Here is a 12,225-nt window from a genome sequence, read left to right as displayed (position 1 = left end):
GCTACACATCCACACCCAACCTTACCCAGCAAGTCAGGCAAGGAGCTGTATACCTCGTCTTGCCTCTCTTCAGAGTTCTCCACTCTGGTCCCCCTTCCTACCCTTTTGTCTTTCTAATTAATTAATAAAAAAAAAAGATTTATTCAGATCGAAATTTGGAAAAAAATAAATTCAATCCAACCCGATTCAAGAACAGCTAAATAGGAACACCCATAGAGTACCAAAGTCACTGGTAACTTCTTGAGGATGTAATTAGGAGGCATAAAGTGAAGTCTCTGTGGCAGTAGGTACAGCTCAGTACTGTGTGCATGTGCATATGCGCCTATTTGCAACCTTCAGTACCCTATTAGGAAGAAAGTTTCAGTGAATTAAACAGGAATCAGAACCATATGACCAAGAACTCAATCTAAATTCACTGAAATACGTTTAGTCATTTACCATATGATTTGAAGATTGTCTCATGCTAAACTGTTTTAAACCTAAAACATACCTGGATTTAACCAACTGCAGCAAAGAAAAATAAACAAGCAAAACCATAAGCAGTCCCAAAGTTTACTAATATTGTAATGCTGTTTTAATAGCTAATGCCGCTACTAAAGTGGCAGCATCAAAGTGCTTTTCACTTGTTAGTAATTTAGGCTAGTTCTCCCTTGTCCTTTAATTTTCCACTTTACACTTCTGTCCTGTGTAGGCTTATCTAAAAGCATTTAAACAATTCAAACCTAAAAATGAGCTGATCAACTGCAAAACGTAGATCTAAAAATCCACACATCACATTCCAGTACTAATTTCAGTCACAGTATCAACTGTTCCATCTGAAATTCACAGCCAAACTTCACAGGCACTAATCTCATGTAAGCATTAAATGTAAAACAATGTAATTTTAGCAGTGAAGAAAACTATTTCTTCTGCTATTACAAGGCTGTAGACAATTTCATAATGGGGTATATAAATATAGGGACTGAAAAAAACGCCTCTACCACACAAAGCAGTGAGAAGAACAGAGATAACCAGCACCCTCCATCGTCTATTATCTCCCACAGCAAAGTCCTTCTGAAATCAAAAGTAAAGCCAAATCTAAGCATCTCTATGACAATCAAAATAGTGAAGATGTATAATTTTTTTATGCATAAACTCTGGTTTAAGTTTAGTTTGTTTCTCTATGAGGTTTTCTCAGCTGGTAAGTGGTCTTTGATTTCTACAGTGGTATAATACCATAGTTTAAACAGGATTTTAGGTTAAGCAGTAGTGATCCAAATCCATTTGAACCTGAAAGAGTTCACATGAGGTTTAAATTTTGAGTACATTCACCCTTGATTCAATTACTTTTTCAGTGGCCTTGCATAATCGAAGCCTTAAGAGTGGGATCTTTATGAAGTAGTTTAAGAGAAATCCACTTAACTCACATCATCCCTTCTATTTTCACAGTCTTGTTTGACTGCTCCACTAGCCCTCTGAAAATTTCCAACTTCATTTAGAGCAATAACCTCCATTCATCAAACGCACAAAGTTATCCTACCTTCATAAGAAAAAATGGGTTTAGAATATTAAGTGCTTCAACAGTTGAATTAAATGCTGTTCAGAAATTCCAGGAGTTTGATTTCTATCTTTATAGAGCAATTTTGAAAAAAAAACTATCAATCTAGCCAAACCACATTAATAAGAGCACATTAAACTATAGCATAAAAAGACAAAAGTTTTTTCATTAAATAGACATATTTCTCAATATATATGACAATAAGTAAATTTCAACAACTGCTCTTTTCTAGTGTATGTTTTTGTGTCTCAGTCTTTGTTCCACGTCTGAGAATGAAAATTAGTATTATAGTTGCTAAAATATTAGGAAAGCAATGAAGACAAGTAATAGACTGCATTTAAGTTTTGCTGACTTTTGAGGACGAGAATTTGCATAGAAACGTAACTGAAGCCACGGTAACAGGCAGCGTAAATAACGTGGCAAACATCCGACACCGGCAAGAGCAGTGCTCCGTGAACTATGCCGCCTGCCCACGAATATCCAGAACTGTATAAACAAAACACACAGCATTTATGCTGTCACTGTCCACATATGCTCTGTGTGACACTAACTTTCACTGAAGAGATGCATTATGTTGCCCATGATTTAGGATTAATATATAAAATGGTGACGTCTATCATCATTAGAATTCATGACGTTCACAAATTTGGCCATCCCACACCAAACTTACTGTGTAAATTTAGCATATTCTATTTCTCTCATATGCTGTAAACCAGTAGATTACAAGGTATAAGCTGAGAAGAGTAGTTGCTTTGCACAGGCTCATCCTCTGGAAGATGATGCCTTGTGTCAATTTAGTAAGCTCATGTTGGATGAGAATAAACTTATGCTCTCATACTTCTCCAGTGGATCAGGCTGGATGTCAGGCAAATGACATCTCTGAGGAAGCGCACGCCATCGTCTCCTCCCTGAGCGACAGAAACACTGCTCACGCATGGAATCATTCCAGCGTTTTTAAAGGTGTTTCTAACTCTGAAAGACACTTTTGTTTGTTTCTGTACATGCTTCCCTTGTGTTTGTCTGTTGACACTGTGCTCCTCCCCACAATTTCCCTGCAGCTCTAACACTGCTCCTCAACTAATGTCATAGAAAACTTCAGAAAGACAGCTGGAGAACAGCACGTTAAGAGAGAGCAAACGTTCCTGATTCTCAGTACATGCTCATCCAAGTGTAATAAAGACAAGGTGAAAAGCCACCTGCAGGTGTTTCTGCTGGAGCAGTAGGCTAAGCACACCATTTAAAAGAGAAGAACCACCTAAAGTAAACCATGATCCTACCTCGTCAGCAAAAAATGAAAACACCGAAGGACAACACATTTATGAGATGAAGGAGGATGTTATGTTTGCTGCCTTCATAGCTGAAAGAAATCAAGGCTTAAAGCGTGTTTGATGAACGTTTGAAGAAGTATAACATCAGCCGCGGGCTAATTCTGCACTACCCCAGAAATTTTCCACAAGTTTCTCAACGCCTCCACACCTTCTGAACTTGTGAAAACACTGGCAACTGATTTCGCAGTGGAACCGGAGCCTGCTCCGGTCTCCAGGTGACCCGATGTAAATACTCTCACCGCGGCCGGACAAAAGCGGAGCTGCAGGCCTCCAGGGAGGCGCGACGTGATGCGCACAAACCGAAACACCCATCCCCTACAGGCTTCGGTACATCTGGGAGAGCTAATCCCTCCACCCAGCCCCAGAGGGCGAGGCTGCCTGCCCACACAAAGCCCCGAGACCACCTCCGACACCAGGCACGCGCCTGAAAACGGCCCCTTCCTACCGACAGCGCCTTCCCCACCTCCCGGCGGACGGCGGAGACGGGCCCCCACCCCATCCCCACCCCGGCCGCCTCCTCACCAGCCGGTCTCGTCCTCCTCGCAGCTGGCGAACCGCTCCAGCTCCTCCGGCCTGAGCAGCGCCGCATCGTCCAGGAAGCCGTTGGCCGCGTCGCCGCCCGCGTCGCCGCCCGCGCCGCCGCCGGTCTCCTTGGGGGGCGGCCGCCGAACGGCGGCCCTGGGGCTGAGGCAGCGGCCGTCGGGCGAGGAAGCGGCGGGGGGCGACGGGGAAGGCCCGCCGCCCGGGAGGCGCTTGGGGCTGGCGGGGGCGGCGGGCAGGGCGCCGTGGCGGCTGCGGAGCTGCTCGTTCTGCTTCTCCAGCTTCTTCACCAGCTCCTGCAGCTTCCGTACCTCCGCGTCCGCGTTCACGCCCGAGCCGACGTCCTCCATGGCGCCCGCCAGAAGAGGGGCGGCTGCGCGGAGAAGGGCGGCCGCGCCGCCCCGTCTACATGGCCCGGCGGCCCGCGGCGGGGGAGGGCTGGGGCGGGGCGGGCCGCGGTCGCTGCGGCCTCCGCCTCCTCAGCGGCGCCGGCGGGGGACAGAGGACGCGCATCCGGCCGCCGCCGCCATCTTACCACCGCGCTGTCCCGTCCCACCGCCCTGACGTCATGCGCGTATCGCGGAACGGCCGCCGGTCGCGCCGGCTTCTCGCTCGGTCGGGGCGGGGTGACGTTACCGGCGGTGGGGTGACGTGGCATTGCTGCGGGTGGGGTGTTCGGCGCCGGGAGGGGCGGCAGCCGGCGCGGAGGGGAAGGCGCTGCCTCACCGCCGCCGGGCGCCGTGTGAGGGGCTCCGCCGGCAGCCTCGCTCCTGAGGGAACAGCCCGGCGTGGCGCGGCCTCACGTCCCGTCCCACTCACGTGCGGCGCGGGAAGCCCCGGGATACCTTCCCAAAATGCTCACATCCTCCAAAGGATACGAGGTCTTGGGCCAAGGCCCTGGCGATGGTCTGGGACCCTCTGTACCTGACAAGCACATGAGCTGCTTTCTGAGTATCACTTCAGCCTTTCATCTTGTATAAATATATATATATTTGTATAAAAAGTGACGTGAAATTGCCATCTACAACAAGACTCTTAGACCTTTAGATTTAAGGAGTTAGTATTTCGATTAGATATGAGGAAGAAATTTTTCTCTCTGAGGGTGGTGAGACACTGGAACAGGTTGCCCAGAGAAGTTGTGGATGCCCCATCCCTGGAAGTGTTCAAGGCCAGGTTGGATGAGCCTTTGAGCAATCTGGTGTAGTGGAGGGTTTCCCTGCTCATGGCAGGGAGGTTGGAACTAGGTGATCTTTGAGGTCCCTTCCAACCCTAACCATTCTATGATTCTATGATTTGGAGGCTTGTGTGCCCAAACTTTAGCTGCTGGCATTGTTGGGAAGCTCTGCACCCACCCTTTGCCATGCCAGTCAGTATAAGACAGTGCCCTTAGTGCCAACCCCTCACAACTTTACTATATATTTTGTATAATTGTCACAACTGTAAAGCTATTAAACAGTTTTGACCCGTGAGTTGAGACCTTTGGGACTCTGCTCATTGATATCACATTAATAACCATCAGTAACAACCCCTGGAGACTGGTCTGTAAACCAGTTTGTAAATCCAGCCCATTCTCTCTTTAGTCTGTATCATTTGGTACCAAGTTAGGTACCTTCAGGGAATTTAGATAGAACATACTCTGTGAGCACAGTTACTTCATTAACAGAACTTAAAGTCCTCCAAAAGGCAAGCAAAACAATAAAAAGGTTTTTGACAATAAGGATCTTCTGTGACACACTTTCAGTGACAATTCAATGATAGGTGGGTGTAATAGTGGTCTTAACCTATGCAGGGAAGTTTATTCCGACTTAGAATATTTATAGCAGGACCACACAATATGGCTTCCTTATTCTTTAACTAACCTGAGTCCAAATGTCAGTGGAACGATAAACCTTCAGTCACTTGTGTTATTCATGCTTTTACAATAGCAATAGGAGTTAGATCTTTTTCTTTCCTGCAGTTGCTAGGATCAGGATGGGGCTGGTGGCTGGGGCTGGGAAGGGGACAGAGTGTGAAGTGGGGCTGTGATGAAAGGCTCTGCCAGAGAGCATAGGCTGACAGCGCGGAGAAGGACCAGGACCAGAGAGAGCCCCGGGTTTCTGGGAGCTGCTGAGTCAAATTGCAGCTGTTTGTGGTGGTTATGTCATGTTTAGGGGCCTCATCTGTTATGTAATGGGGCAGCTTTGAGAGCCCCTGAGGGGTTCTGTGTGCTGCCTGTATCCTGCCTCCCTTCTCCTTCTCCCTCTCCCTCTTCTCACTGCTGAATCATCTGCTAGTTTTACAAAGAGTAAAGGCAATTGGAATGAACAAAGGGAGTCACTGGTTAATAGTCACCATAGTCTGTGCTTGAATAGCAAGGGCCGTGATCCTGCTTTCTCATTTACTCTTGTGCTGTGAGTGCCCTTCTCATGTTTTGGCAACTGAGGAGCAGCAAGGCTTGGACCAGAAGCCTCCCATTAAATATCAGGTCAATAATGGGCCAGATGTGAGAGACCACACCCGAGCAGAGTCCTCTGGGTGATTGTACAGAAATAGCATTAATTGATGGTAACGCCAAAAAAATGAATTCTTTCCACAGTGTCACAAGGGGCTGGTGGGGGTGGTGGGCAGGGCGCCGTGGCAGCTGCAGAGCTGCTCATTCTGCTTCTCCAGCTTCTTCACCAGCTCCTGCAGCTTCCACACCTCCGCGTCCGTGTTCACGCCCAAGTGTCACAAGAGGAAGAGGAATTCCTCTGCATGTGAGATTAGACCTGTTGCAGATTTTTTTCTGAGCAGCTGCAGTTTGCTCCCGTGTTGTCTTTTCCACACACAGGCAAATGGAAGGGAAAAACAGCATTTATGAAGCAGTCTTTTCCAGATCTCAGTACCTGCATGGGTGCTTCTCTTCTCTGGCTTGGGGTAGGTTCTTAACTCAAGTGATGAGAGGAAATGACGAGCACTCCCTCCAAAGAAAAAGAAGTCTGAACAAGGCTCCCGCATCACTCAAATAGTTCAGCGTTCAGCACACATCTCTCTGACAAATGGTTCCTGAGAAAAGGCCACCAGGAGCCTTAATTGATGGCCTTTGAGCTCTCTAGCATGGACAACTCTGCGGTTAGTTTCTCACGGCTGTAATTTGCTGTGTTGTTGTTCTTACATATGGCGAAACTGTGAGAATCTGACTTTGAAACCTTTATTTCGGTTGTCACCTGGGAGAACAAAAGATCCCTCAGGGGGAAGAATACAAGAAGATGGGCAGATGCATGGTGGGAAGTTAACATTTGTAGCAAATATTTAACTTCATGCCTGGAAAACTAGGATGTTTTTTAAGCAGCTTTGTTTAGCCTCCTGCAGAAGGTTGTTGCCTGCCAGACTTCTCAAAGGAGGTGTTCAGCAGGCCCACACATGTTCGTATTAGGCAGTGTTTATCTAAACCTTTGACAAAATAGAAAGTATCATTTGTCATTACAATGTATGTGCAAACATTGCATACACAGTGGAGTAAGTATGCCCCTTTCATAATATGTGCCTTTCAGAATTAATTTCAAAATTATCCGTTCAGCTGGTTCTACTGAAAGAACCAACACTGTAACTTCAATTATTGAGGAAAGATATCTGAGTATATCTGGCCTCATCAGTGGTGAGATAACACATTTAGCCCTTTAGATGAGACTTATTTTATTTGGAAACTCAAAAATATGGTCAATGTCTCTGCAAACATCTTCAGTAACTGTCTGCTAGAAACTGTGAACAGCGGTGAGCTTTGTAAAGACATCTGTGCATAAATACACTTAGAGGTCTTTATATTATAAATAATTTAAAAAAGATATTTACTACTGACACTATCATGGGCAAGAGAGAGACCCGCATTCAGTACACTGGTCTTCTTACCAAATTACAAGCCTTCCTGGAGGGCAGGCGAGATTCCTGCTAAGTTCTGCCATTGAAAGCACATCTATCTTTGGTATCATCGAGTATAAAATGTAGCTCTTCGGCATGAATTTATATCTCTTCTTTTTCTGTGCAGAAAAAGAGATGTCAACAGTTTGACCACAACCATCTTTAAACATGTATTTTGTGCTCCAAAGCTAGAGCAAGAGCAGTTCTAGAATACTGCACAGATTCCTAATGAGGGTGGTATTCATGGCATACTCTGTGGCTAGAAAACGTATGAACAAGTATGTACTTCAGTCTTTATAATTTATATTGTTAATTTGCTGATGACTCTTTTCAAAGATTATCATCACAATTGAGCATTGTAATAAATCTTTCATATCACAGAATGACTGAGGTTGAAAGGGACCTCTGGAGGTCATCTGGTCCAATCCGCCTGCTCAAGCAGGGCCACCTAGAGCTGGTTGCCCAGGACCATGTCCAGATGGCTTTTGAAAGTCTCCAAGGATGTTCAACTGCATGAGGTTCCTGTCAGCCCGTTTCTCCAGCCTTTCAAGGTCCCTCTGGATGGCAGCATGACCCTCTGGCATATCAGCCACTCTTCCCAGTTTGGTGTCATCAGCAAACTTGCTGAGAATTCTCTCTGCGCCATCATCCAGGTCATTACTGAAGATGTTGAACGCAATTGGATCCAGTATTGACTCCTGGGGTATGGTGCTAGTTACTGGCCTCCAACTAGATTTCATGCTGCTGACCACCATCTTCTGGGCCTGGATCACTGCAGACACCCTACATAGTATTTGAGTATTCACACTAAGTTCATCATCATGATTTCTGAGTACCTTCCACAGATTTTAAATATTTTTCTCCTGGCATTTTTTGCGTATCTGCACGTACAATTCAGTAACAAATGCAAATTCAGTTTTCTCATGTAGTTAGCTACCAGTATTTCATGTTTATCATCATTTGATAATAACAATTGCTCTTTAGAAAACAGCTGAGCCCAACATGCTTAAAATGCTGCGGCGAGACCAAAGTGACTCAGAACACTGGGAAAGGATTTTCTGTCATCAAGAAGATTCATGATTTATGTTCATTTGCAGATTGCAGTGATTTCATTCACTTGGGCAATGTTGAGTGAAACCTCGTATGTCTCCACCCGCATGAAGCAATCTTCTGTTCTAACATTCAAAAAAAAGTTTCTAAATTTACTGACAGCTCTTCTGATACACTTTTATTAACAAGCCAACACTGGAAGGAAAAAGTTTTCATTGCACTCAGAAAGTTCTTAAAGCAGTTTCCCTATGCACCTTTTAACAGAGAAAGGCACCAAATCTTCATCAGAATGTAAAATAATTGAAAAGTGAGCAACTTTCAAATATGTTGGAAGTTTGAAATGCTGTATTTACATGCATACTGGAAAAGCTAGTGTGTTTTAAATATCTTTTTGGTTAGATTTGTGTGAAAATTTGTAACTGAAGGTGAGACAGAGGGTATATAGATAGCATAGACCAAACTTTGCAATTAAATTTGGTTTATGCACAATTGATTTATTAATGACTTGCATTTCACAAGGCTGTGCTTCTCTCCAAAGACAATGTACTAATACTGACAAAAACAATGAAGATTTACTATCAAGAAAGGAAGATGTGTGACGAGTTTTAAAGGTGGCTGTAGTAACAGAAACACTGTACGCAAACAAAAGAATTACCAAAGAACACTGAGATATTACCTCCGTACTTGAGCTTGGAGAGAAAGCAAGAATACGCTATTTGAGAAATAGTGTTGTCGTGGGTTAGGCTAACCCCCCCCACACAGCCGGTCACTCCCCCTCCCCCCCCCCAGGAATGAGGGAGAGAATTAAAGGGTAAACGGGAAACCCGTGGGTTGAGATAAGAACAATTTAATACAGATGATTTAATACACAGTGTAGATGCTCACCACCTCCTCGTATGTGAAGCCCGTCTTGTCCCGAAGCTGCAATCCCGGACGAACGCGAGGCCCCGAAATAGAGAGGGGCAGAGAGGGAGAGAGAGTACTCCGAGAGTGGGAGTACTGGGAGAGAGAGAAAAAGACAGAAAAACAATAGAGCAACAGCGCAGCAAGCACAAAAGAGCAAAAGCGGCGAAAGAGCCAAAGCGCAAAAGCCCTTCTTCCCCGCTGACCCTCACTTATACTGGGCATGACGCTGCATGATATGGAATACTAATTGGCCAGTTTGGCCCTCAATCTTAAGTTCCACCACAAATCACAAGGGGAATCATGTCTCGCTTGTCCCAGCTATGCTCCCCCCTTATCCCGCCGTGCTTCTGCACTCCGGCACACTGAAAAGTCCTTGGAGTTTCACGTCCAACCACAAACATCAACTTGCTATCAGCATTCTTCTCAGAGCGAGCCTCTGAGTAAAACCAAAACACGGAGCTCTTCTAGCTGTTAAAAGAAGAGCTAACTGTCCCAGCTAAAACTGGGACAAGTGTATGGCTGTATTATTCAAAACTACAGCGTAATGCAACTGCAACTTTTGCTTTTTTTTTTTTTCTTTCTCCCCTTTTTCTGCTTTGAGAAAGCGTTGGGCTGTTTTGCGCAGTACAGAAGGTACCGCTCGCCATCTAGTGACACCTCGTTGTGCCTGAGTCGGAATCGGGCACTTAAGCTGAGCCTTCCCAGCGAGAAGGTTGCGCACCAGGGCTCTTGGCAGCCTCTTCCAGAGGACTTGAGGTCAATAGACCTCGGTCACCGCTCTGGTGGCTCAGGGCTCCCTCCTGAGGAGGCGTCCCAGAGATGGTGCGGGGAGTATGGTATGCGGGGAGTTTTTGGTGGAACAGGTCTTGCCACACCTGTGCTGTGGGGAGGTAGCATATGTGCATGCTCTGGCCGCTGTGCTGACAATTCCCTGCCAGATTTTGGAAGCTCTTGAAGAGGAAACCCTGCTCGATCCATGGTGGAAGAAATGCCTTCTATCTGGAGGATACCATAAAATAAATCTTACAGCGTAACCAGTCCCAACATTTACTGATCTTCCTATCTTCAACATCAGTATTATTATTAATCACAGTGCCATTATTTTTTTCTTCTGGATTCTTGTATGGTAATTTTTTTAATATATCAGATGAGGGCTGATTTTACCCAACAGTGGTAAAACAACAAATAATGCATAGGATCAAGTGAAAAATAAAATCTGCTTACATTGCTGCTTTTTCTAGTGCTGTTCACTCTGTGGTCTCCTGCTGCTCAATGAACTTGGCTGGCTCCAGGGAGGAGCTGAGTTAGCATCCTGGTTTCAACTGGGACAGAGTTAGTTTTACTTTTTAGCAGCTAGAAGAGCTCCGTGTTTTGGATTTAGTCTGAGATTTGCTATGAGGAGAATGTTGATAGTGCAATGGTGTTCATAGTTGGCACCGAGACCTCAAGAACTTTTCAGCTTCCCGTGTTCTTGCCAGTGTGCAGGAGCTCAACATGCTGGGGGGAGAGCATGGCCGGGACAAAGGGTCCGCAACTGCCCTTATGATTTGGACTTAGGTTTAGGATTGAGGGCCAAACAGGCCAATGGAGTATTCCATGTCATGCAACGTCATGCCCAGTGTATACGTAAGGGTTGACCGGGAAGTTTAGAACTTTCTTCGGAAGGCTCTCCTTGGACTCTCAGTCTCTCAGAGTTCTGTCTCTCTCTCACTCTCTTTTTGGGCCTCTCACTCCTCTAGGATTGCGGTGTTGGGACTTACCTATTTGGGGATTGTTTGCCGGGATGAGCATTGGTCACCAGGTGGTGAGCAATTACACTGTGCCTCATTTGTTTGTATATATTATCATTATACATGCTGCTTCTTCTTCTTCTTCTTCTTCTTCTTCTTCTTCTTATTCTTATTCTTATTATTCTTAAATTGTCCTTATCTCAACCCATAAGTCTCCTTTCCTTTTCCCCTTTAATTCTCTTCCCCATTCCCCAGGAGTGGATGAGGGTGAGTGAGTGGCTATGTGGCATTTAGTTGCCACAACAGTTAGCCACTGTGGCCTCTGTCAGCAAGGATGAGCAAAAGGAAAGGCCCTGCAGGGAAATCAAACGAAAACTCAAATTCATTTGTTTCCCAGAGCGTGTTTCTCAGTGCCTAATTAGGTGCATGCCTTCTTGCTGAAGTCCACAAGAAGAACCATCATTAGATTTCCCACTGCAGGAATATTATGGGGTTTGTGAATGAGAGGCAAATTGGGAAAATATTGTTTAGAAGTCACAATGGATTATGAGAGCAGGCTGTGCAGTGAGAGTGAGCATGAGACCTCCTGCAAGGGGTTGCAGGCAAATGGCCCTCTCGTGATAGCTCTCAGCAAAGTCACAGGAAAATACTCGGAACTTGAAATGGCAGATCACTCACTATAAGCCAGTAGGCTTGGTACAGAGATTCACTCCCCTGCCCATTTACAGGTGGATCTTGATAAACAATTTAGTGTAAAAAAATTCACGACAAATTTATTCTATTATTTTCCTATGGAATTAGTTAACACTATTTAATTATTATTAACACTAGAGGCAATGTAGGCTCACTGGTGAATGAGGAGGGTGCCCTGGTGACAGAGGATAAGAGGAAGGCAGAGTTACTGAATGCCTTCTTTGCCTCAGTCTATACTGCTGGAGGCTATCCTGATGAGCCCCGGAACCCTGAGGCTCCTGAGGAAGTCAGGATAGAGCAGGAGTCTACCCTGGTTTATGAGGACTTGGTTAGGGACCAGTTAAGCAACCTGACCATCCATAAAGCCATGAGTCCTGATGGGATGCACCTGCGGGTGCTGAGGCAGCTGGCGGATGTCATTGCCAGACCACTCGCCATCATCTTTGCTAAATCATGGGGAACGGGAGAGGTGCCTGAGGACTGGAGGAAAGCAAATGTCACTCCGGTCTTCAAAAAGGGCAAGAAGGAAGACCCTGGTAACTATAGGCCGGTCAGCCGCACCTCC

The 12,225-nt window shown here is 45.7% G+C and overlaps 1 protein-coding gene across 2 annotated transcripts in view; it reads right to left on the bottom strand.

Annotated features, from left to right (window-relative positions):
- SLAIN2 (SLAIN family member 2) overlaps positions 1–3,755 on the bottom strand; it is a 40,039-nt gene extending 36,284 nt beyond the window's left edge. For both annotated transcript variants that reach the window (XM_086612039.1, XM_086612040.1), the window contains exon 1: positions 3,388–3,755. In XM_086612039.1, the coding sequence (XP_086468165.1) occupies positions 3,388–3,755 (368 nt within the window). The remainder of the gene's footprint in view (positions 1–3,387) is intronic.
- Positions 3,756–12,225: the final 8,470 nt, after the last annotated feature.

Source organism: Tauraco erythrolophus, chromosome 5 (assembly GCF_009769465.1).
Source record: "Tauraco erythrolophus isolate bTauEry1 chromosome 5, bTauEry1.pri, whole genome shotgun sequence".
NCBI classification, from domain to species: Eukaryota; Metazoa; Chordata; class Aves; order Musophagiformes; family Musophagidae; genus Tauraco; species Tauraco erythrolophus.
This window is presented reverse-complemented; position numbering and strand designations above follow the sequence as displayed.